This window comes from Bombus vancouverensis, unplaced genomic scaffold (genome assembly GCF_051014615.1).
Source record: "Bombus vancouverensis nearcticus unplaced genomic scaffold, iyBomVanc1_principal scaffold0035, whole genome shotgun sequence".
NCBI lineage: Eukaryota > Metazoa > Arthropoda > Insecta > Hymenoptera > Apidae > Bombus > Bombus vancouverensis.
The window spans coordinates 612,683-640,022 of record NW_027468926.1 but is presented as its reverse complement, the minus strand read 5'-3'; the positions used below and the strand labels follow the sequence as shown (position 1 = coordinate 640,022).

The 27,340-nt window shown below is 36.2% G+C and overlaps 1 protein-coding gene and 1 long non-coding RNA gene across 4 annotated transcripts; one reads left to right on the top strand and one right to left on the bottom strand.

Moving 5' to 3' along the window:
* Positions 1–7,496: 7,496 nt before the first annotated feature.
* LOC143304439 (venom serine protease Bi-VSP-like) lies at positions 7,497–12,419 on the bottom strand. 2 transcript variants are annotated; one of them, XM_076626923.1, is made up of 6 exons: positions 12,288–12,419; positions 10,463–11,959; positions 9,800–10,250; positions 9,456–9,724; positions 9,299–9,395; positions 7,497–9,136 (listed from the first exon to the last, which is right to left on the bottom strand). In XM_076626923.1, exons 1-2 carry the CDS (start codon positions 12,417–12,419, stop codon positions 11,804–11,806), a joined length of 288 nt encoding a protein of 95 aa, XP_076483038.1. In that variant the 3' UTR covers positions 7,497–9,136; positions 9,299–9,395; positions 9,456–9,724; positions 9,800–10,250; positions 10,463–11,803. The 2 variants fall into 2 exon arrangements, with proteins under 2 accessions (XP_076483038.1, XP_076483037.1); XM_076626922.1 differs by having other exon boundaries at positions 9,800–11,959.
* On the top strand, positions 11,145–19,540 carry LOC143304443 (uncharacterized). Of its 2 annotated transcripts, XR_013061123.1 has the most exons (3): positions 11,145–11,209; positions 13,692–17,074; positions 17,226–19,540. It is a non-coding gene; the product is annotated as an uncharacterized LOC143304443 (long non-coding RNA). The 2 variants fall into 2 exon arrangements; XR_013061122.1 differs by lacking the exon at positions 11,145–11,209 and having other exon boundaries at positions 13,005–17,074.
* Positions 19,541–27,340: the final 7,800 nt, after the last annotated feature.

The window sequence follows — 27,340 nt, the reverse complement described above, 5'->3', positions numbered from 1 at the left end:
CCACGAGCTTTCTTTCAGGCTAATATACATAATTGTCCTATCGAACTTTCCATCTAAACCGTTGCGCTCACACGTGGATTTTGCATTTCAATTTTCTTACTTACAGTCCAGTCCAGTGAGACCAAGTTAAATTTTTCAGCCCTCCGAGGTAGAATATGTTTTATAGAGAGACGTACAACGCCATGAAGGGGAGACAGATCAATAAATTGGGTTATCTTTAAATCACTGACAATCATTTCATCGACGCGGTTTCACCGACACCGAGTCCCCCGGCAACGTCTGTCGAAGCTTATTTACCGATACACTGAAATCAACCACAATCATTTTACCGACCTCTTCCTTTGCTGACAGTTATTATACTCGCTGTCATATGTTATCGTTGATTATACATCTTTATTTACAAATTCGTTCCTGTGTATAACGAAACAAAGGAAGAAACGAAAATGATACGTTTCATGACGCATTGTTAAATTATTAATTAACGAGAGTTACATATCTACATGAATGCTTTGAAATGTCAGTTATAATTCATGAAAATGGAAACAAGCCATTTTACTATACATAAATAGAATTATAAAGACATGTTACGTACTAATGCTTTTACGAAATATATTTCTGTATACGTTTGACGTTTCTGTATTATTCCTTATGTGCTTTCTGCTCTTGTGTTTAGCTCGTCGGAAGTAAAAATACGTTAAGCGAATCAGCTAATCTATTCGAGCGTTTCAATGGCTCAGTCTTCTCTTATGCAACTACCAAAAGAGAAGATAAGTCTTTGGTTATACAACATTTCATAACGTCCAAAGTAACGGGGCACTAATTAGTTGAAACTTTAAGACAGACCAGATATCAGTCATCGTCCGTAAATACATTTATTACGATCGTTTAAAGTTTAAAGAAACACCGTTATAAAGTCGTAATACGAGACAAAGCGAAGAGAAAGTAAACTGTTGGATATATGACAAAATAATTCTATTTTAAATAAGAGACTGATCAGCGTGGTTATTTTGTTTACAAAATCAAACGAATGTAATGAATGTAATGGTAAGGAAGTAACTATAAGTGGCTGTTAAATTATTTTTATGCTTGAAAAGTAATTCGCAAAGTAATGTAAAGCAGTACTACTGAGTTGTACATAACCTCTTTCAGAATTTGTTCTTAACCTCTTGCTTCATAACTTCCTTAATTATACTCTTCAAACTTATGGACTACTTCGATGTTGTTACGAACAGAAACTGATAAAATATTAATCTTAAATATAGATTGAAATGAAAGCTTGTCACGTAAGTATATATATGTACTAGTTACTCAAACTATGGATCACATAACCTATACAAAAAAAAAAAAAAAAAAAGAAAAAGAAAAAAATTATTGTACACTATAAAGCAAGAGGTTAAATCTTTAATCTGTTAAGAATTAAATTTTTTATTGTAACCGGAAAATTATAAAAGTACCAAGCGAAGCAAGTACGGAATATATGCGGAATATGAATCGCTCAACGAACCAAAGAGCGGCTCAGTGACAAAATTAGTAAAGCAAAGACCACGAATATTACAACATTATATTCTACCACAAAATAATTCTCTATACAAAAAAGGTACACAACGAATCGATTTTTCACAACGATAAGAGTCAACAGAACCAATCAAGACCAGGCGAGACTCTCATAAGACAACGATATCAGAGGGATCAAATCAGCGACTTCAATCTATGTTACAGAGTATAGTTATCAAGAAAAATTGCTGTTTTCATGAAAAGTATGGTAATGATACTCTTATAATACATTGTATATCTGGCAGTCGGATGTGCCCGTGGCCATCGGAAATGTAAAGTCGACGCTTTTAGAAAGTGATAGCGCCATCGCGTTTTAAAAACGCGTTAGAAGAAGGACGGTTTCGCTATCCAAGGCGAATCGAAAAGTGTGCGTGTTGCGAGAATCAGAGTTGATGGAGACGTCGAAGCATAGAGTCGTTAGAATTGAGTTGCGAGTGTTGTCGAGTGTTAGAGTTGCTAGTGAGAGAGAGAGAGAGAGAGAGAGAGAGAGTTACCAAATAGTTGTCAAGTTATTTGTTGTAAATACGAGCGTTGCATTTAGTTTTCCTGTTAATCAAACATCGTTTCTCTGTCTAACTAACATCTGTATTTTCAATCCATTATTAATATATTCCGATATTACAAGTGGGGGCTCGTCCGGGATTGAATAAGACAGAGAAACGATACGATTTAACGGAGCTATTTGTGCGGGAGTAGAAAAGAATAGAATAAAATGGCAAACGTTGAAGACGAACGATTGTCGGGTGAAGAGGATTTGACGCTGGAGGAGCTGAGGAGTAAGCTCGCACAGATGAATCTGCCTATATCCGGTGCGAGATCAGTGCTGGTTGCCAGGTTGAACAGAGCGTGCAAACCTGGTCGATCTACTCCTAAGGATTCGAAGCGTGGCGAAGAACCAACAAACCAGCGAGATCTAAGAAGCAAGCAGAGAGCCGAACGCAGTCAAGAGGGAGAGGAAGACCTCGAGAAGCTGAGGACGAAAGAGCTGAGAGCGCGTCTCGTTAGCTTGGGGTTGAAGGTAACGGGAAGAAAATCCGAACTACGCGCGCGGCTACAGGCGGCCCTAGAAGGAGACGATGTATCGTCGGAAGAAGGGAGCTCCGACGAAAGTGAAGGCGAGGACGATAAACAAGGCGCGCGAGAATACAGGAGAGGCACGCGAGCGGTGTGTCAGGACCGCGATGAGTATCAGCAGAAGTATATGCGTCGGTTCGATGTTGAGTCTTAAAGACGTGGAAGACTCATTAGAGAAATTCAGCGGGGATGATCTGCTGAGTGTAAATCAGTGGGTGGAAGACTTCGAGGAAATGGCAGAAGTGTGGGGTTGGTCAGACGCCCATATGGTGGCCTATGCTAAGAAATTACTCGCAGGCTCCGCTCAGGCCTTCGTACGACAAGAGCGATGCGCGAAGTTTTGGGCAAAGCTAAAAAAGGCGTTGAGGAATGAGTTTAAAAATGTAGTAAGCGACCAACAGATACATGGCGAGTTATCCCATAGAAAGAAGAAAGCAGATGAGAGTCTGCAACAATATATGTATCACATGTGCGGGATTGCAAAACAAGGAAGGGTTGATACGCAATCCTTGATAGACTACATTATTCAAGGCATTCCCGACGAGGTCGCGAACAAGACTGTGCTATACGGAGCCAGGAATATCGAGCAATTAAAAGAGCGTTTCAGGCGCTACGAAGCGATAAAAAGAGATATGGAGATGAGGACGAAATTTGAGGAGCCGAAGAGTAGCACGGTAAAGCCGGTGGCGAAGCTGTCCGAAACCGAGAGGAACAAGGAACCCGGTCGATCTGGAGATGCGAGGAAGGCGCGATGCTACAATTGCGGTGATGCGGAGCACGTGTGTGCGGAGTGTCCGAGCAAGTCGAGAGGACCTAAATGCTTCAAATGTAGGGAGTACGGACACATCGCATCAAAATGCGACAAGGCACTGGGTGAGCCCTCAAAAAAAGTTTACAGCGTGTTTCGGTCGTTACAAACAAGGCGTGGTAAGGATGTTAAGATGGAAAATTTCGAATTGAGCGCGTTGATAGACACCGGTAGTGAGCTGACTCTAATGCGAGCAGATCAGCATGTGAAAATCGGAGCGTCCAGATTAAGTCGGGAAATCGTTGGATTTCGCGGTGTCGGTTCCGGAAGGAATTTTACGCTCGGGAAATTTTCGACGAACATTATTATAGACAATGAGTCGTACTGTATAACCATACACGTAGTTCCAGACACAGTGATGCAACATTCGCTTATTATTGGCGCAGACTTTTTGGACACTGTTGAAATAAGTATAAAAGGGGGAAAATCTTTTATTAGTAGAATAAAGGACGAAAATCCCGATGAGTGTCCGGAAGTCCTCAAGATAGATGTAGAGACACAGGCGAGTGAGATAGATTCGTCACACGTTAAGGACATGCAACATAGGCTAAAAAGAGATTTGAAGAGAACCAAAGCATTGCTAAGAGACGCTCAAACGATGCTGGAGAGATCGAAAGGTGACTCGACGGGTAAAGCAGCTTTACGACAGCTGAAGAACCAGTTAGAAGATGCAGAATGCGCTAGAGCAGTTGCAGTTAAAGCGAAACAGGCACTGGAGCAAGAACCGAATGAGACGCAGGCTTCGTTGCAGGAAGTACTGCGGCAACGTTCCGAAGCAGAAGATCGTGTTAATGTAGCTAGTCGCGAACGAACTGAGCTACTGTCGCAATTGGAAGAAAATAAAGAAGAGTTAGCAGAAGTTTTGAAGAAGTATCGGGCAGCTGTGCAGCAAGTGTCGGAGGAACGGAGAATAGTGGCAAGACACGTGGTGATTGGTAAAGTGGATCACGAGATGGTGTCCTCGTCGGATTCTTGCGGCCAGCAGGAGGACTTAGCGAACATCACGAGGAGGAAGAATCTGGCTAAACAACAGCAACAGGATGTTGTTGATGATATTTGCGAATTTACTGAGAAGGATAGCGTTGCGGGTGTGAGGGTTGTTTCAAGTTTTCGGATAGACTCGAAGAGAGTGAGTGCAAGGCGAACGAAAAGACAAGGGAAGTCGCACGCGCGGAATCCCTCCAATAATATCGATACGAAGATTCGATATACAGAGGATGTGGATGACGAGGACGACGATGGGATTGTCGAGGACACGATGAACGTGAAGACCTTCGAAAAAGAAGAGATCATAGTCTCGGTAGATGGTAAGTTGTTAACGTCTTCCATGTACGAACCGAGCCTACGAAAATGTCACGATGCTGCCACGACGATCAAAGCCCCTGACAAGAGTGAAATGGGTAAACAAACAACGGAGAGGAAGATAGAGGAAGAGCGAAAGAGGAGCAGTAGCATCGAGGACGAACAGGCCGCGGTGTTCCAAGAGGAACGAGATCAGCTGCGTGCGGACGCAAAGAGACGGATTGAGGAGATCCAAATCCGAAACAAGCGGGCGTATAACAGGAGACGCAAGAAGGCGACAGCATACAGAACGGGAGATCTAGTGGCAATCGAGAGGATGCAGAGGGGTCCCGGGCTAAAGCTGCATCCGAAGTTTCTTGGACCGTATCGGGTGATAAAAGTCCTGCGAAATGACCGATACATAGTGCAGCGAGAGGGGGAGCGCGAAGGGCCACGTACAACTTCCACGGCAGCCGATCACATGAAATGGTGGAATGCTGACGATAGTGATGTAAGTGCGAGCGGCGATGATGAGCACATCTGAGGGCAGATGTGATTGTCAGGAAAGGCCGATTGTGATATCGTAGAATAGCTTTGATTGGAGATCGGCTGAAAATAGAAAAACCGTGTACGTCGTGTTTCTGTGGTTCGTTTACATTTAAGAGTGCCTACGTGACTAAAGGCACGTAGTTGGTAGTTCTTACATAGGTATGAGGGAAACCATAGACAACGTTAGAAGAAGGACGGTTTCGCTATCCAAGGCGAATCGAAAAGTGTGCGTGTTGCGAGAATCAGAGTTGATCGAGACGTCGAAGCATAGAGTCGTTAGAATTGAGTTGCGAGTGTTGTCGAGTGTTAGAGTTGCTAGTGAGAGAGAGAGAGAGAGAGAGAGAGAGAGAGAGAGAGAGAGTTACCAAATAGTTGTCAAGTTATTTGTTGTAAATACGAGCGTTGCATTTAGTTTTCCTGTTAATCAAACATCGTTTCTCTGTCTAACTAATATCTGTATTTTCAATCCATTATTAATAAATTATAATTAATCGGACAAAATTACACCTTTAATATATTCCGATATTACATTACCGTGATGTAATATTTATCATGCTTATTTTGTACGTAAAACGAATCGTTGGAATATTCCCGAAGCTAACGAAGCATTTCCCAAAAGTTAAACCGAAGAAATTAACGCGAATAGTTAAGTGAAATTTTTCCATTAACTTGCTGACCAACCGGCAAATAAAAAATCATAAAAATTGTTTCAATGTGTTGAGGTCACGCATAACTTCTTTTTTCATTGACGATTACCAAACAGGTAAAATTTCGAAATTGTACGAAGGCCACGTGACCAGATCGTATTGGAATTTGAAGTGCATGGAAAAAGACAACTCGAAGTACAAACCTTGAGCTGTACTACTCGAAGTACAAACGTGAACTAATGGATGAAGAAAAGCAATTAACGCCAAACATCCGAACAGCATCTTGGAGCCCGTCATTGTTCTGAAATAAAAGAAGTGACGAATTAAAAAGACGCAGGACTAATAATAATAAAGGAAACTTAGTTCGTATCATAAATTGAATTTACATCAGAAAAGAAGCACGATCAAGCGAAACAGATCGTAGAAATGACAAATATCATCGATATACGATTCAGTGTAATTTCACTTTTGAAAATTATTTAGTTTAATACGATCGTATTCATCGCTCTGAAACTTTCATTGTGCTGCAATTTGTGCTGCGTCTTTTTAATTTCTCTATCTTTCTGTGTTTTCGGAAAAATTACTTGAAAGATTAAGAATTGCTTGCCTTATTTTATTTTCGATTAGTTAGGATTTGATTGTTCCAGGTAAGGTTTATTATTTATAACAGGTTTTATCACTTGTTTATTATTTAGGAATTTGTTATTTTAGGATTAGTACCTTTTAGGATTTCTTATCCTTCGAGTTTCTGTTTCAGATATCTAGGGCTATTTCAAGATGTTTTATTACATTAGGATTATTTATTCGATTAAGATAATTTAAGAGTTTCACAATGTACAAAGAAATAATCGCGTGAAATTTAGATTTATGCTTTAAACGTATTAAACACGCGGTAATTTCAATGTCTATAGCCTCGAACGTGTTCTGATTAGTTGTGTCATTGTCTGTGACATTGAAATCACAAAAATCCATTGCAAGTGTGCTGTCATGCAATGTGGATGTAATTGGGTTTTTTGGGTATTTCCTGTATCATCTGATTTGTACAGTACTATTTTAACGCAAGGACAGGAAACTTATTATATATTTCCCGTCCATTATTTGAATCGTTGTGAAGTGTAACGAATTATATTCGATTCGAGGAGATGTTAATGAATTACCCATTTCATATGTAATTACATGGAAATAAAAATCAACAGACAACGGAATTTCCAATATTTTTTTGTTTCGTCACGTCTTTTTCATAATATATCTTTTATAGGTACGTGATCTATTAATCGTTCGAATGGAAATAATTATTCGTATAATATTCAAATGATTCTAGCCATAAAATAAATTAAAACGATACCTGTCAATGATATGCAATCTGCGTATGACGTCAACCTCGATCTATGCTTATACAAGAAATTTTATCAATCAATGACTAGATATACAATAATCAAATATTATAAAATTTCCTGAAAACCTTTAGGTGTTAATATTAAGGTGTTAATATCTTTAATATTTGCAAGTTATTGTTTAGCGCTAATTAGTTAGAATGTAACAAGTGGTGTACCAGAATTGAGATAATTAAGCCACACGAACAATCTTATTTAGATCTTTTTAATTTTTTAATTCTCTTTTGCTCCAATACTTCGTAAAATTAATCTTCGTTAGCTACTACACTTCATAGAATGACAAGAGATAATTTGTCTTATATAACGTTTCATTCATAAAATCTATCATTAAAGTATATCTTCATAAAAATATCATTCCATACTAACGGTATATTTGGTGTCATACGAGATAACAGTTACCAGTGATGACATATGTAACTTTATAAAGATATCTCGTTTTATTATATATTAAAAGAATGTACTCATTGCTGCTATATTTCAGATGAAAAAAAGGAGGCAACGATTTTACAGTAAAATCGTTCGTTTACAACTGATTCATTTACATTTCATGATAATACTGTGCATTCTGAATATGCTATGATTTGGTTTAAAATAATAAATAGTCCATTCTTGCATACTATTGCTCCGGCTTTACTTGTATTTTCGATATTGGTATAAATAGAAAGACAATTAATGTCGTTCGAGTCTATTTTCGGATCATTTATATTACGTTTAATCCATATAGTTATTATATGAGACATAGTATCGTAAAATTTGGAAGAATAAAACGTTCGTACAGGATGTACATTTTATAAGAACTCCAACAAATCTGCGTGTGCACCTAAAATACAAACCGATAGTGATTGTTCATAAGTTTATATACATTATCTAATGTCAATCGAAGGTATCAATTCTTTTTCTCCATAAGAGTACTTTTTCATTTATATGTGTTCAAAAATACATGTGTTCAACCGTGAAGCATATGTCACCTACAACGAAAAAGAGTTTTCCTATACTTAATATTTCCTTTATATACCTATGAAAGTCTATTCTTCGCGTAGTATGAAATTATGAATAAATCTGGAATATTGTTCAATCTGAAAAGAAAAATAACTTATTGACATCATTCATTGATACGAGATTCAGAATGTTTGTTTTGTCTTGCAGAGAAAGAAGGCAGTCCTTTCTTTTAATGTGAAATAGAAAGCGAAAATTTGAAAACAGATTTTTTGGAAATTTACTTGCAAATATCGTTTTCAATATCGTGATTTTCTTCCCAATGGTACTGTACTTTCAAATTTTCCAGTATCCCTCTAAAAACAAAAAGTCGAACCTCGTTATCATTAACATAGGCATTACAAGGAAGAGAAGTATTAGAAAGCAGCTCCTTCTTATTATGGATTTCTTTATAATCGTGTAAATAAGAAATTCCGGAAATTTTTTCCTCAAGAATTTAATTCTTGTGTTTTGATTGATAATTATTACACTGCATACTAACTTTTCGCATACTGTTCGCGTCTAACAATTTCCTAATAATAACTACTTCAAAATTACATATGTTCTTGCACGAATTCAAAAGTACGTATGATACAATTACAATTGATTCTAAAATAATAATTATTTAAAGATATTAAGATACTAATTAAACGTTTCACTATATTTCAAAATCTGGAACAACAAATTTTTATTTATAAAAAATGAAACTATCTTTATATATTCTTTGTCATGATGCTATTTCTTATTACCATGTCGACATTTTTTAAAATTCATTTTGTTATCTCTACGCAATATGAAAATTCATATACTGCTTAATATTTTTTACATATTATCCATCCACCGCATGATATCTCCTGAAAAATCAAAATATTAATGTTATATTATTACAATGCTTCTTAAATTTCAATTTTTGACAAATTTGAAATCCAATATATTTTGCACAATTATTATTTATCAAAAAATTCTAAGTTAGTAACTTTCTTTTCAAATGGCAAATAACATGTACATTGACTTACCTGTAAGTTTTTGTTCCTAATCATAATTTCCTCTTATAGAACATCGTTATTGTTCTCATAATTACTACCAGTGTCATAGATATTGTAGTGGCTACAACTGAATTAATAGAAAATGATAAATAACTGTGTATAACAATGACACATAACTTTTACTTACATATCAGTCGATAAGGGATTACTGTGATATCCTGTTGATGTTTCTTAAGGCACTTGATTAGGTGCGATACGGTATCATTCCTTATGGTATACTGTAGATAAGTATTTTAGAAAATAACAAGAATAAATGTAAATTATTCAGAGGTTCCAGTTTCGGCTTAGACATAAATACAGGACCATTTGCAAAGAAGAAAGGGTGCGTTTCTACAGCCTCGTTATAGTAACCATGAATACCAATCTCTGAATTACTGGTTACTAAACATAAATATCCTATAAAATTTAATATATTTCTTTAATTTGTAATACATACATGAGATAGTAGTTCTAAATTATGAATCATCCTACCTGTGATATTACACTTTTCCTTATAATATCATCACTCAAGTGAACAACATTAAGATCATGTAAACCATGTCATCCTATCTTACTGTGAAGATACTTAGCTATGTTATCTAACGTTACAAAAATATCATCAAATTCAAGTCCTTTTATTCACATCACATGGCCACGGCGATCTGGTTCTTCGTTATATAATGTTCTAAAATTTGTCGTATATATAGGATGTACAAACCGTGATATCAAGGTATCAGTTCTTCCTTCCCAAGGGACAGTTTCATTAAAATTCTGATAGAAATAAAGATTAATTATTAATATTCTAACAATCATATATGTTAAATACATTATAGTCAACGATATATACCTGAGCGAATGTAGGGGTGATTCCTTGATAATTATAAATGTCATCAGCCCACATCATTGTGCCACTTCTTTGTACTCCAGCCTCTAGATTAACAGCCTAAACAAACATACAAAATTTTATAGAAGCTGTACAAAATATAGTATATATGCGCAATATTGAAGCGTTCAAGGGGATATAAAGGTAATGTACATCACATACACGTGTACTCTCATGCAACAAAATACAATTAGATTTAATAGTATAAGCTCTTTTGTTCATCATAATAGATTGGAAATTTAAGTGTCTTACGAGGGTGAGTAAAAAGTTACCCGCTCTGTCGGTGTAGAATTTATTTTAAGCAATTGTCAAAAAAGACATACATCATTTTTTGACATAATCACTCAATTTCTGTATACACTTTGTCCATTTGCTGAAGGACCTTCGTATTTTCTCGTTAAAAAATGTTTTGGGCTGAGCTGCGAACCACGAATGCATCGTCGTCTTCACCTTTTCATCAGCTTTCTCGGCATCCATCTCGCACAAACTTTTTAAAACCCAAATCTGTCGTGCACTATTGCATAAGCAGAGCCGTGGCTGATTTGCAAATGATTTGCCACATTATCCAGTGTCACTCGTCTATTCCATAGAGCATAAGTTCATGAGCACGTTCAATGTTGTCGTCGTGGATGTGGACGGGCGTCCAGCTGCTTTTTCATAACACTTGTGCGATCTTCTTTGAACTTTTGTGCCCATTCAAACACACTTCGTGACAAAACACTTTCTCCATAATGTGCATTAAATCTTTGATAAATATAGGCATCAAACATAACTTCCGACCACAAGAAACGAATCACAGCATCCTGCACTGTTTTCCTGCAAATCGCCATTGCAAAGCGCCATTACTCGCGCAACGGTCACAAACGAATTGACGTAACACAATGAAACCTGCGCAGCAGCACTGAACAGATATTGACGTCATACGAAGAGTGCAGATGGATCAATACGGTCGACAGAAGTTTTAACTATCTGGAGTGCGGATAAATTTTTACCGAGAGTCGTATAGGAATCTATAATCTGTAAGTACACCTTTGGCTGAATGGAAATTTCTCTTACATATAGTCAAAAATGCAGAAACAGTGTATTGAATTGGAAAGTGATAAAAAATAAGCGAAGTTTCGAGGTTGCATGTGATTGCATGAGTACACAGGACGTTTTTAGCGAATAAAAAATAATTTTGAAAGACACGAGACTTATCTTGTATTTTATGCACTCTCTGTGTCCGAATCTCCAGAAGCTCTCTATCTTATGAAGTGTTTTAGATTAGCCGGAAAATTTTGTATGTACATACAAGAAGTATACGATCTAGGTGGAATATTCCATTATTCTCTTGATACAACAGAAACGAAATTTACAGAACTTCTCAGAAAGTTGGTTTATTATTACCAAATTAATAGAATTAATATACGTTTATCATCTTTACATACCTAAGTCGTGGAGGTTTATCGTGCGTAAAAAATTAGTGTCGTTTCAAAGTTACATTTCGTACATTTTAAGCCTATAATTTGTAACGTACAAAACAATGTAAATTTGAGCTGTTTCTTATCTCCACAATAAGAAAATCCAACTTTACGTTTTTTACACAATGATATTTATGGAACAGTAATATCATATTATTGCATCGCTTGGAGAATGAAGTCAAGGTACGATGTGACCCTAGTGTAAACGCTGGGATAGCCAGCTGTGCCGCACTTATAAGCGTAAGACACAATACCTATTAAATAGGAGGTTAATTCATGTTGTATCAGCAGTGGTCCGCCGCGGTCAGCCTGAAAGGATCGTTAAATTTTTAATCAAAGATACTGAAATATATCGATCGAATTGTATTGAAATTATACTTATATACAGTAACAATCTTCTATTGATTTGTGTATAGAAATACTCCAATTTATAATGTACATGTTATATGTATTTTGAGCAAAACTAAGATTAGAAGGAAATTAGATTAAATACCATAATGAGGTGTGAGAAGTGGGCAAAACTATTAAATTGTGTTTATCTATTATTTCTAATGTTTAAGACGTCGATTTGATGTTAATTCGAATTGACGTGTCTTCAGATACCGTATAGTTTGTAGTAACTCTGTAACTTAATTACCGTACAAGAATCCTCTCCACCCTGAGCATGTTCGGCGCATATTATACCATCAGTGATATCAGGTGCATTAGGAAATTTGGAATAAGCTATTTTGCATTCGGCGTTCTTAATCACTGGCATTTGTACTTCCATTAATGCATTACGTCGTGGTCGTCCTACGAAGAAAATAAGAAAGATATTTAAGACTGGAACTGTTTAATTTTATTATAAAATTGATATCACTTACTATATCTTAACGCTCTCCATCCAGCAACAAGGGGGTTATAGCCGACGAAGTTGCTCTTTCGTAGGGGCTCTTTCGTACAAATGGGATATACGTACCCTGAAAAATAAAAAAGTAAATGAAAATGCAGGAAACGAATGACGAAAAGTATGAGAAAGAATTGTACACGCTTTATGACACAATATATGTGTACAGTAAGAAATTTCAGGATATGATACTTCAGTAATACTCAATAGCATATATATATATATATATTTGAGGAGTTACTCGAAAATGGCACCTCCTCCACCAATCTAAGAATGGCAATATTATGATTGTGTATGTTTTCTATTCCATCCATATGTGCACAATGTGCTGCGGTCAAAACATGCCTAGCCGATATCAGGGAACCTCCGCACTTCCATAGTGGTTTGTCTGGGTTTCGGGGATTACGAAAACCTAATGCATAGTCATAGTTGTGAATATACATAATTTTTTACATATTTACATATACAATTTTTTACATATACATAATTATTCGATATTCGATCATACAGCAGACGATAAGTACATACGTACAAATACTGTGAAATAGAGATTTGATAAAGACAGAAATTAAATTTTTATTCCAGTGGAATACAAATTATTAAATAATTCTATATAATTTCTATTTGAACTATACTGAACTATAAAGTTCAAACGTGTAATTTCTGCCCTAACAGTTTTTGATCTCTATCCATATTATTACTCCTATATCAATTTTTTATTTCAAGCAAAAAGATACTCTTCCTAACATGAAGTAAAAGAAAGAAATAATTCAAGTTAATAAGTAAAGTTACTACCGATAAAATCATAGCATTATTATTTAGTCTAATTGAAATGTACATTGATGTGCTGTTTAATGCCTTTAAAGTTCATTCTTTGCAGTAAATGGCTTATTATTAATCGGAAAGAAAGACATAAAACGTACCAAGTTCAGCTGGTTTACCATCGACCACCCTGGTATGAGAGACGTTGCTAAAACCACGGTATGGTGGTCGCAAAGCCTTATACTTATACACAGTTTTTATTAAAATTTCTCTCTTCTCTTTGTTTGGATCGTTCGGACAGCAAACGATCGTAACATTGCCCTGGTATCTGCACACTGATCGTCTATAAAAATCGGTGGCTGTACGGTACTGTATCTGCCATATTTCTTGCAGAGGTTTACATTTTCTGTAGTCAAGGCACCTGCCTTCTTGATTGTCCGGTGTGGTACATTCTGGATCAAACAATTTTAAAACATTTATGCAGTTCAAAGATGCGTAAGAAAGCGACACCGATTACTCAACTTTCGAAGTAAAAAGCCGATCAAGTCCACCGGATTGCCCTACAGACACGTATTAATCCGTAAGAGTTAGTCATCATGTTGATAATAATTATCTAAAGAAACTTTTCACGTGAAAATATAAAATTTTAATTGATTAGATATTGTGTTAGCCATACTTAAGAAAGAAAATGAAAATGAATGAAATGAAAGAAAAGGACTACCTTCAACCTCATTTTTTAAATAAACACTTTGTCAGTTTTGCGGTAAATAAATTCTTAGGAATTCAGGACAGTTTTTAGTGAATCATTTTGTTTCGACCGTTCGCGGAGAGACGCGATCGCGAGATAGCACGTCAACGAGAGTTGTAAGTTCCCGTTACGATTAAATAATCGACGCCACGAACTGATCGATCCCCTTATTTCGATTATGATAATAAGGGTAGTTCAATGAAATTCCACGGAATTAACACAAATAAATTAATGTTTATTTCAACAACTTATTAACTAGAAAGATATAAAAGGAACAAAAAAAATGTAACTGCGTTTTGGTTGATAAGTAATGCGCGACATACCACATGTGTTGACGGTTCGACTTCTCGAAAAGTTCTGAACGCCTTTCGATTTTTTTCGTTTTTTCTGGAAGGCGACCCCCACTACGTTCGGATCACGCCACATTCTTTTACTGCGAGGTAAAATATGCTTAATGAACCACGCGCTTGCCACTACAATGTTTGTTTGCCGGGCAGACGCGACGATCCGCCTGCGACATTATAGTGGCGCGATCGATAGTTAAGAATATGACCTATGGTAAGCCGCATGGCGTAACATTCTCCCCCCGTTGAGAGGGTACCGATCAAACTAGGGAGGTGTGGTTGAAGTTCCCATCTTATTTCGTCTCGGTGGCTAGTTGTTCGGGTTTCTCGAGATCGGGTTGAATTGGCAGTGGGACAAGCCTTTTGACGCCCCGATCCAAAATGCTCTTTGCCGTCTGAACTGTAGCTGTCCGGATGACACCATCGGCGCCTGGATGAACCTTGATAACTCGGCCCAGAGGCCAATGCATGGAGGGAACGTTGTCCTCTCTGAGGATGACGATTGTGCCCTTTTGGATGCTGTGTCCACCCTTGCTCCATTTATTGCGGTTGGTTAGCTCGTTCAAATACTCCTTATGCCAGCGGTTCCAAAAATGTTGTTTAAGCTGTTGGATATGCTGCCATTTGGAGAGTCGGTTCGATGGAATGTCTCTGAAATCTCGATCACGTAAGCACATTAATGAATCGCCAATGAGGAAATGTCCGGGAGTGAGGGCTAGGAGATCATTTGGATCGGTGGAGATAGGAGTTAGCGGGCGGGAATTGAGGACTGCTTCTATTTCTATGATAAGAGTATTACGGTGTTAAGCTCATATGTTTCTGTTTCTCCACTCGCGCTGCGCCATAATATCCTTTGATATTTCCGATCCTCTGGTCGTACGAGGAATTGCCGATACATTTTCTCGATGTCGCCAGTGAGTACGTACTGATGAGCGCGGAATCTAATTAATATACAAAATAAATTGTGAGTTGATTCGAGAATATAGGATTTCCCCATTTTCATGATTATCGTGATTTTTGTATAAATATATTTTTTAAGATACTAATAATTAGGTAGTTATAAATTAGTATTATCAATTATTTTGCATTTATAATTCCGCCTCTAGTATAAGTGTTAATTGAAAACTAACTTTATGTTTCAAAAAGTACTAGCAAAGTCGTTGAGTAACAAGCCACTGATGCTAACACAAATAGCATTGTCGTGATTAAATATTTCTAAATATTCATTTTTCATTTTGAACCTGTAGAAACAATTTATTATATATACTATTAGCTAAGTAATTGCATATTTAATTAAGTCGAAATATAAAACTTAGTTATTTTAATAATTTAAAAAATAAAAAACTGACAAACATTTCAATTTAATTTATGGTTGGAACAAAAGACAGTTATTTTTCATTAATTGAAATATTGCAATGCAGAGTACTTTCCAAAATACGCCGAGAGTATTCCTGATGATGAAACGAGCGTTGCTTCATCGAACGCAGCTAAAGAAAACAACATCTATGTAGTTGGTGGTACGATGCCTGAAATAGAGGGCGATAAATTGTACAATACCTGTACTATTTGGGGTCCCGATGGAACGTTGATAGCAAAACACCGAAAGGTAAGTAATATATTCCTTTATGGCTTTGAATTTGAAAATATTGGGGTGAAGAAAGTGACTCTATCTAGGAATAATTTAGGAATATACATATGTACATACGTATACTATAACCAATTCTATAATTTACGGTTTATAAAATACGTTATGATACGGGAAACGCCCATTTTTGTTGTAATGTGTTTGTTGTTGTATAAATTTTTCACATACTTAAAATATTATTATACTTATTTTTTCTCCTTTTTAAACATTATTAAATGATAAGATTTTTTAATAAAAGAAAGTGATAAAAACGCTGTCAGTTATTAAATAAAAAGTAATTGAAGTTTAGGAGTTGGTAACTTTGATATTAAATTACAAAAGTTGCAGCAATAGAATTAGCGACTACATTTTTATGTTATTAGGTACATCTATTCGACATCGACATTCCTAATAAGATTACTTTTCGAGAGAGTGATTCACTCAGTCCTGGTAACTCCCTAACGACGTTCGATGTGGAGGGCTGCAAAATAGGTATTGGCATTTGCTATGATATTAGATTCGAGGAAATGGCACGCATTTATCGGAACAAAGGTACAGTAACTGAATCGATCAATACTTAACTAGCAAAAAATTAAATATCTTTCTTAAATATATTCTATATAAAATTAATATAATCTGTAACTCTGTATAAAAAGAAGCTTAATTTAAAAAACCAGTATATTTGCTGAAAATGAAACAAATAAAAGAATTAAAAGCACAATAAGAGGACTGTCCTCGCATATTCAGAAATGATGGAATGTGAACCGTGCAACTACGAAGTTAATTGGTATTCGGTGGCTTCATATTTCCTGCTTCTCTGAGTTAGGTTGCCAAATGCTGATATATCCAGCGGCATTCAATATGACCACTGGACCACTGCACTGGTCATTACTTCAGCGTTTCAGAGCGAATGATAATCAATTATACGTTGCCTGCATATCACCGGCTCGTGTTCCTTAAGCAAGTTACGTCGCACGGGGACATACACAGTTGACCAATCCCTGGGGAAAGATTCTTTACGATTTGGAAACTCAAGAGAATATGGCAGTCACCGATATCGGTAATTTACAGCTTAAAATTAAAAGCGAGAGATCCATGATGTAATTAATTTTTAGTCTCGTTAATTTATCGATTTAGCCATCTTCCTCTGTATTTGTTGAATTTATTAGTAAGCATTACTTATTACTTCGTATGTTTCTTTTTTCTATCAGATCTAAAAGTTGTTGAGGAAGTAAGGGCTCAGATACCTACATCTTCTCAGAGACGTACAGATTTGTATGACACTGTCTGTAAGAAGGAGTAACTCTACACTAAAACAGAAAATGTTTTTTTATAATATTTCTACTACGATATCCTTTTTCTGTGAATTATTACTAATTTCTTATCATTTGTACTACATGAATGACTCAATTAAGAAAACCAAAACGTTATAAATAATAATCTGTATATCTTGTGTATCAACATGTAATTGGATATTATAATAATATAGGAATGCTATAATAATATAGGATAATAATATAGGAGAATAATAATATAGAAAAAAATACATGCTTTTAAACACCTTTAATATCGATCACATAAATTGTTATAATTCACAATGATTACGCATACATAAAAGACTCCTTGATAGTAAAATTTACGATCAAAAGGCAATTACGTATCGTTTAACAACATTTAATTTATAACACCTTTTAAACATTTAGACAGATTAACACATAACACTTCTTATATATAAACATCAATTCGAAGTTATCGGCTTGGAGAAATTGGTCGATTAATACCTGTAGATTGTCTGTCTCGATGAAAGACTTAAAGAGAGCAAAAACATGATAATGCCGCTAATATAATATTCCTTCTTTCTTGTATCTGTCTGCCTCTCAGGTCGTTTTACTAATTACAATAAGTAATTTCGACTTCTTTGCGCTCTCTTTTAACGCATTCGAGACCGAAAGAAATTCATATCAGTCAGTAGGCAAGGGTATAATATACATATTTTATATATAACTTATGTAGTAATGTATATATCATGTTAATTTCATATTTTTTTCAATATAGAATTATTATATATATATATATATATATATATATATATATATATATATGTCGGAGATGAAATGAAAAATCGGAGCCTTCCCTATGCAATTTTGAGGAGGCCTTTTAGTGCCTTGGCCTAGATTTTATCATAACTGTAATTAAGTAATTGTCATCTGTAATTGTTTAACATTTGTGAAAAGCGAAAGTGGGTTCGAGGTGACAACTGGTCGCTGAACGTAGCCACGGTCACGGGATAAACGTTTTGCTTGATGAAGACAGAAATTGCCTAGTATCGGCGTTTGGATCTTTCTCGATGTTACCAAGGAGTATATAACAAACTTTTGACAGATATTGCCTAGCAATAACGATTGGAACCTTCTCGATGTTTCCAGCGAGAATATAACAAACAAATGCAGTCGTATTACGAAAAAGATTTTAATCAGAGAGGCATTCGTGTGGTCGCCTTGGAAAGTGATACATCGAGTAATTTTTCCGTGTGATTCAGCAAACGTATTTTTGTGTTATAAAATTGTTTAAAGTTTTCCCGTTGACCGTGTATTCGTTTGAACCCCGGATCATTGTTTATAGCGTAAATTAAATTCAATATTTGTAAATTTATCAATCGTTAATTTTCATTATTCGTTAAAATTAGTAAATCGTAAGATATATTATTCGTTTCTTTTATTGTTCGATAAAATTTATTATTCTTTAATCTAATTAATAATTTAATTTATCATTTGTTAATCAATCATATCATTTACAAAATTCATTATTCATAATATTTGTAAAACCTTGTTTATTCGTGTAAATATATTCTCTGTTTTGTAAAACAATGGCTAATTCAAACGAAGAATCGGTACGCGCCTTAAATCCTAATGTTAACCCGACATATATATATATGACTGTACATAATACATTATAGAATAACATAGTATATAATTTTATATTTTAAAAATATGAGGTATACTATTTAAGATTGTCATCGATTTAAAATCAAAGTATGAAAAGGATACCCTGGAGAGAGTAAAACACAGAATCATTCTAACTAAACATTCAGATCGTACCGACACCTAGGTATCGTCTTACAATTAAGTCTCGGTCTCGAATGGATTAAAATGAAATACATACTTGCAGCTTCAACATCTTCAATATCGAGGAGATTCAAACTTTACAAATAAATGTAAATTGCGATGTAAAACAAAGCGATGTAAAAAGGGAAAAAGGAGGAAAGAAGGAACAGGGAAGCAAAGAGAAGAAACGAATTTTTCATTTTCTCTTGCCAGGAATATAAGATGCTAAGTAATCTTCCTAAGTAATCTCCTCCAGCTTTTTCTAGTTTGCTCAATAATTATTAGTACATGTTAGGAAAACAAATAGAATTTTTGTTCTCAAGCGAGGTATAATTTAAATTTTGTATGTACACAAAAATGTTAAATATCTGTAATAAACATGGTATAATCAATTTTTTTACATAAAATTATATTGTATAGGCTATTGTTATTTAAACATTTTAAATTGGATAAAGAAAAAAAATGACGCAAATAAAACGTAGGACATTTTAATTAAAGAGACTAATATAGAGATTTATCTACTTAACTGTGATTAAATCATCTCCACTTAACGCTCTACCTCTTCTATTAATTATGCTTCGTTAAACTATGATTACAGAGGATGGGTTTTTTGATAAAATGACATTCTGACAAATATATATAGATCGATATATATAGATATAGATAGACAAATATATAGATTCTTACAACAGTAGTTATGAATGAACAGTAGTTATTGTATCAATTCCGTTCTTCAGAAGCTTCATTTGTGAAAAGACAATTCGCCAGAATATGGATTCACTGTAGTTATAGCTATAGGATTTCAATCTAGTTGACAGACTTGCTTTACGTAGAGAATATCTGTCTCTTGTTCTACCTTATCGCGATTCTCTCCTCATCTTATACGCTTTGTCGAGTGTCACGTAATTTTTGGGTTGGTTGGTGAAAATAAAATATAGTTGAGTCGTAACACAACTATTAACTTGGTTTTAATCAACCTTTATTATGAATTCAGCAATCACAATGTAACACGCACTGAGTTAACATAAATCACAATTCACTCCAACCACGTTATGTAAGACTTAGTTACAACAATACATTAAGTACGCGACTTATAAGAGTAGAGACCGACATAGATATGTTGACTATTCTAAGGATACAGAATAAGTGAAGTTTTACTGACGATACTGTGTCTGAGGAAAGCTAGGGGTGGGTGTGTCTAAGGACACGGGACTATCGGATTTGTTGATGACAATTTTGGTTAAGGAAGTGAGGGCAGTAGACACCATCTCCGATTGGATAATAGGACGGTTGGTAGACCAGGAAGGGTTTTAGCCGCCCTCGCGAGAAAGTTGCCAACGGAACATACCAGATGTGGAGAAAACCAACTTTCTAAGCTAACACGTGGTAGACAATAAACGTAAAGGGAAATTTAAGACAGGAAATACTCGCTTGGTCCGAAGGACCTTAACTATAAAAATGCCAAGGCCCCTGGTGGGCACTTAAGACTATTGAGGGTGCGCGCCAAGGATATGCAGACATCTGGGTGCCATCCTGTCCGTGGTGTGTGGCCTGGTCTCTGATATGAATTGACGTTACACGAGCAAAGTAATATTGGCATATATCTCGGCTCTGGTTACAATCATTAGTTTCCGCCTAAACGGTTAGAATCACATAGCTCGCGCTCTACTCTCGTTTATTCAACATTCAGGCCATATGGTCGCATGCGACGAGTTTTATGTTAATTCCGACCGATTACAATACCTTTCTTTCGTTTACAAGGAACGACGAGACTGGCAGTTGCGTGATTTCCAATGCAAAAGCCGCGATATCTGCACGATAACCTAACCTGAACCGATTTTGTTGTACTATTCTTATGTGGACTTCGTTTGTACCACTTTCGTAACAAAAATAGAATACGTAGAACACAGCATTCCGTTATGCGATATTGTCGATTCATAACATCCGAAAAATCAGAGATAATTATTTCCCTACAGTTGTACATTTGTGTGAAAAATTACGAACGTAAAGTTGTTTGGTGCATGCACAGTCCTCCCCTCCCCTGCATTTGCGTGGACATGCTAGAAAGATTCACTTTTCCACGGTGAAACTGTATGTATTATAATTTCATTTTTACAAAGGTCGAACATCCTACTATGCATAAATTTAATATTAATATAAGCAGGTTTCGTGTTAGGTATTACATCTGACGTATAAGCACACGTGTGTACGAGCCTTGGTTTTAAATGTCTTGTAGTAGACACCGAAAAGATTATTCAGATGGATATCTGACTCAACATCAATATTTTACTAGGAGATAACATGTTAAGAACACGTTGGTGGATGGCATGGGAGATGATGAATGAAGACATACTTCTGTGAGATACATAAAATAGTAGTCAAAACGTATTTTGGCGCTTGGGGACAGCAACAGCTTTTTTTTTTTTATTTATTTGTTGGAATTACAATCAATTCTCGCGTTGAGAATTTTCAGTAATTTTTCTGGCGTGGCGCAGTGACATGGCTGTTTATTTACAATAAGTTAATACTTATTATAGATAGGTATAATTTATAAGTATTATAAGTAAGTGCATATGCTTAATTTGGATAATTAAATGAATCTAACGTTTAGGTCTAGCGGGTAGTGCCTCTTCAGCCTGCGAATCTGGTCCGTCGTATCGAGTAGTCCAGTGATTAGGGGGTTTCGGTGTTTCTTGACTCTTTTGCTATATCTGTCGCTATATTTTGCTATTTCCTCTTTGACTGTAGGTATCTTGAGGTCGCGGTGGATGGTTTCGTTGGTAACATACCAAGGTGCGTCTATTAAGGCTCTTAGCGTTTTCGATTGGAATCGTTGTAGTATTTCGATGTTGGAGTTACTTGCTGTTCCCCATCGCTTCCTATATCCCTATATTCCGTACTTGCTTCGCTTGGTACTTTTATAATTTTCGTAGTTACAATAAAAAATTTAATTCTTAACAGATTAAAGATTTAACCTCTTGCTTTATAGTGTACAATAATTTTTTTCTTTTTCTTTTTTTTTTTTTTTTTTTTGTATAGGTTATGTGATCCATAGTTTGAGTAACTAGTACATATATATATTTACGTGACAAGCTTTCATTTCAATCTATATTTAAGATTAATATTTTATCAGTTTCTGTTCGTAACAACATCGAAGTAGTCCATAAGTTTGAAGAGTATAATTAAGGAAGTTATGAAGCAAGAGGTTAAAGACAAATTCTGAAAGAGGTTATGTACAACTCAGTAGTACTGCTTTACATTACTTTGCGAATTACTTTTCAAGCATAAAAATAGTTTAACAGCCACTTATAGTTACTTCCTTACCATTACATTCATTAAATTCGTTTGATTTTGTAAACAAAATAACCACGCTGACCAGTCTCTTATTTAAAATAGAATTATTTTGTCATATATCCAACAGTTTACTTTCTCTTCGCTTTGTCTCGTATTACGACTTTATAACGGTGTTTCTTTAAACTTTAAACGATCGTAATAAATGTATTTACGGACGATGACTGATATCTGGTCTGTCTTAAAGTTTCAACTAATTAGTGCCCCGTTACTTTGGACGTTATGAAATGTTGTATAACCAAAGACTTATCTTCTCTTTTGGTAGTTGCATAAGAGAAGACTGAGCCATTGAAACGCTCGAATAGATTAGCTGATTCGCTTAACGTATTTTTACTTCCGACGAGCTAAACACAAGAGCAGAAAGCACATAAGGAATAATACAGAAACGTCAAACGTATACAGAAATATATTTCGTAAAAGCATTAGTACGTAACATGTCTTTATAATTCTATTTATGTATAGTAAAATGGCTTGTTTCCATTTTCATGAATTATAACTGACATTTCAAAGCATTCATGTAGATATGTAACTCTCGTTAATTAATAATTTAACAATGCGTCATGAAACGTATCATTTTCGTTTCTTCCTTTGTTTCGTTATACACAGGAACGAATTTGTAAATAAAGATGTATAATCAACGATAACATATGACAGCGAGTATAATAACTGTCAGCAAAGGAAGAGGTCGGTAAAATGATTGTGGTTGATTTCAGTGTATCGGTAAATAAGCTTCGACAGACGTTGCCGGGGGACTCGGTGTCGGTGAAACCGCGTCGATGAAATGATTGTCAGTGATTTAAAGATAACCCAATTTATTGATCTGTCTCCCCTTCATGGCGTTGTACGTCTCTCTATAAAACATATTCTACCTCGGAGGGCTGAAAAATTTAACTTGGTCTCACTGGACTGGACTGTAAGTAAGAAAATTGAAATGCAAAATCCACGTGTGAGCGCAACGGTTTAGATGGAAAGTTCGATAGGACAATTATGTATATTAGCCTGAAAGAAAGCTCGTGGCTTCGCACGCAACACGTAATTTCCCTCGCTGAAATAATCCTATTACAACGATACGATTTAAAATTTTCCTTAACAGACCTCGCAATGTAATTCTTCATCTACAATTTTTTATTCGGCCTGAAACAAGAGACCTTCGAAGCCTTATAGAGTCTCGCGAATCTAAAAGTCAGGTTTCAACGTATTTTCGCGTCTTATTCTATAATACTGAAGACATTAAAGGTGTTAACGATTATTGTCTCACTATGTACGTACATCAAACGAGTACTTACGTAAGAGACGAATGGAAATGGAAACAGCCGAGAATAATTGAAGATAATTTGAATACGTTCCAGGCTATAATACAATTTCTCGTGAACCGTAATTGATTCGCAGAAGGGAATTGCTGCTTCTCACGACTAGCAAAGTGTTTCGCAAAAAAAAAAAAAAGAAAAGAAAAATGGTATCGGAAGGATAGAAAAAAAGCGGTGGCCTACATCAAGCAATCTTCATGCCGATAATGCATTTATTATTCAGTTCGTTCATTTTCTATCGCGTAACAGACACTGGGATAACTGACAGAACGAGCGTATAAATCTTGCATCTCTCAACCTGACTTCTCCCAATTCGTATACTTCCATCCTTCGTATAAGTGACAATGAATCAGAAGAGTTTCATAGCAATATTGAACAACATACAGTCAACTACAACACCATTAGATACATCCACCATACAGTCAACTACAACACCATTAGATAACAGCAATACAATAGATTATAATTTTCTACGTGTCATTGATTCATCGTCATCATTTTCCATTTTTTTAGCATATGTAAAAACGTATCTGACGTAATCTTACCTCGCTCTTTGAGTACAAAAATCCATTCAAATGAAACAAAGGGAAAAGAAATAAGAAAACAAACACTCACATACGAATCTTCATTACATAACTGTATGTACTCCTCGAGGTATAATTACTCAGACACGTTACAGCGTACCTTCTTCGTTCCCTGATGGCTGATGTTGATCGTTGACGTTTATAATGAAAGAATTTCGTCAACGGCGCCATCTGGATCCCTGTTGAAAAATTAAAATAGCCGCAACAGCACCATTAAGCTCATCACCCAGAGTAGCTTTTGTGGCTGAGTCGTGGAGGAATTATTATCATCAACGACATAAACTTTACCAGTTCCGGTAATGTTCTTTAGATGGTCCAGGCATTCGAACTCGCAACATCGCTTTCCAAGACGGAATTTCTTGCATGTCTGTAGTAAAAAGAAATCGAATCTGGTCCGTCGTATCGAGTAGTCCAGTGATTAGCGGGTTTCGGTGTTTCTTGACTCTTTTGCTATATCTGTCGCTATATTTTGCTATTTCCTCTTTGACTGTAGGTATCTTGAGGTCGCGATGGATGGTTTCGTTGGTAACATACCAAGGTGCGTCTATTAAGGCTCTTAGCGTTTTCGATTGGAATCGTTGTAGTATTTCGATGTTGGAGTTACTTGGACAGCAACAGCTGGTGATACTGTCATACACCTCCATTTATAAACTTTCGAAAATGTTGACCTTCAAACTTTAGTGTATTCTGTTTCACAGCACAAAATGTTTCCGAAACGTACGTTTATTGTTACAATGAACTTGACTAATGGCTCTGAAATACTATCCTTGAAAAAACAATGGGGGAATTGGAGCAAACAAAAGAAGGAAATAAACAAAGACCTTGTTGGTTCGTAAAAATAAAATATGCTACAGGAAAAACTTTTTCCAACGGATTGAGATCCGACAAGCTATGACGCGAATCGAGCGTTTGTCTACAGGAGCGCATTTTCGGTGGATATATATGTCGGAATGACATTGGGGATAGGGTTGTCGGTGTTTGAGGAGTCTTCATTGAAGGTAGCCATCGTTGCGGTGTAACGAAGATACGATTTATTGACACAGGTATGAATAACACAGGTTTGACAATCTACCACGGCGGTGAGACGTCCGCGACACTAGTGACAGTGGTCTCCGGTTCAATAACGAATCCGCGGCCAACGGGATGACAGATGGGCGTTCTCGCTGAATCTAAGTCTGACTCGTAAAAATAATTGCTGAGCGTAAAAACGTTACTCTTTGGTCGACGGGAGCGCGTAAAAGAATGCCCGTCCCGTCCCGATGATGCCACAGAGGAAAACTATAATGGGGTGTGTCTAAGGACACGAGATCATCGGATTCGTCGAGGAAAGCCTTCGTTTAGGAAGTAAGGGAAATTGACGTTGCTGCTAATTGGTCAATCTCCATATCGGTGGTTAGAAAATGATGCTAGCCGCCCTCGAGGGAAAGTTGCTAGTGGGAGACGCCGCTCGTTGAAAAATATGTCTCCCCTATCTTCCCGTAGTTGGGACAAAGACTGTTTGTCTGTTTGAAGGACTTTAGTTAACTAAACCTTAAGATTTATAACGGGCCCTCGGGCTAGCCGAACATGTACTGCGGAGACGCATCGACATCTGGCAATCATCTTACTCGAAGAATAGGGTCTGCGTGTGGCGAGCCACGGGACAGAAACCGTTGGAATGTTTACTGTCGCGTGTCGCCACGAATATTTCTTTTAAGGAGAGCTATAGAATTACTCCATACCTTTGTTAGGCAAAGCGTTCATCCCTTGACCGCGGCTACGTTGGGCGACAGACTGTCACCTCGAGCCAAAGTTCACCGTCACTAATCTCGAACAATTACAATCGGATTGAATAACTACAATAGTTTAGTTACAGTTATAGTAGACTTTAGATTGCAATGTTGCGGGGCTATCCAAAGGTTCCGGTGTCCTTTCATCTCCGACATATAGATATACATGTATATGTGACGAAATATACTAAAGCAATATTGACCCTTTGTCGCTGAAAGTATCAAACTACAAAACTTTCTTTCAAATTTTCAGAATAAGGAAATCAGGATCATGATAAATAATTGGAACATAATTAAAAATAATATATCTTCTCTATAAGATAATGAATACATTGGTTCATTTAATTTTTATGGATATTCAAACGCTTCTGTGAAATGAAACGTCAAGATTATAGAGTATAAAATTCATAGCTATGAAATAACTAAAACTCTGATGTATTATTAAAAATATACGTTAGGTTGTATGTAGTGATACATACAAAGATTACATGTACAAACCCATAATTAACACAATGCTACCGCAACCATTCTGCAATCTACCTTGCCCAAAACACTCTCCCAGTCACCTCCAAACTCTTCAATTCTCTCCACCTAACCACCCACAAACCATTCACAAACATGCAATTCTCGACAAAAGAAGAACTTATCGTCAGTTGTCCTTAACATCTCGTTCATTCATTTGGTCCCTATCCCCCTATTTCCTCCCACTGCGATGATCGCACTACATTTTTCCACGTCTCTATTCTATTCTCTGGATGATCTGAATTCTCGAGCAGTCGAGTGACGATTGATCTGTACAATTGATCGATTTCTTTTTACTACAGACATGCAAGAAATTCCGTGTTGGAGAGCGATGTTGCGAGTTCGAGTGCCTGGACCATCTGAAGAACGTTACCGGAACTGGTATAGTTTATGTCGTTGATGATAAGAATTCCTCCACGACTCAGCAACAAGAGCTACTCTGGGTAATGAGCTTAATGGTGCTGTTGCGGCTATTTTAATTTTTCAACAAGGATCCAGATGGCGCCGTTGATGAAATTCTTTCATTATAAACGTCAACGATCAACATCAGCCATCAGGGAACGAAGAAGGTACGCTGTAACGTGTCTGAGTAATTATACCTCGAGGAGTACATACAGTTATGTGATGAAGATTCGTATGTGAGTGTTTGTTTTCTTATTTCTTTTCCCTTTGTTTCATTTGAATGGATT

Excerpts from the sequence above, each read along its gene's own strand:
- LOC143304439 (XM_076626922.1), bottom strand. The coding sequence starts at position 12,419 with ATGGAAGTACAAATGCCAGTGATTAAGAACGCCGAATGCAAAATAGCT. Across the intron at positions 11,960-12,287 it reads GTGGAGAGGATTCTTGTACG|GCTGACCGCGGCGGACCACT; the intron begins GTAATTAAGTTA and ends CGATCCTTTCAG.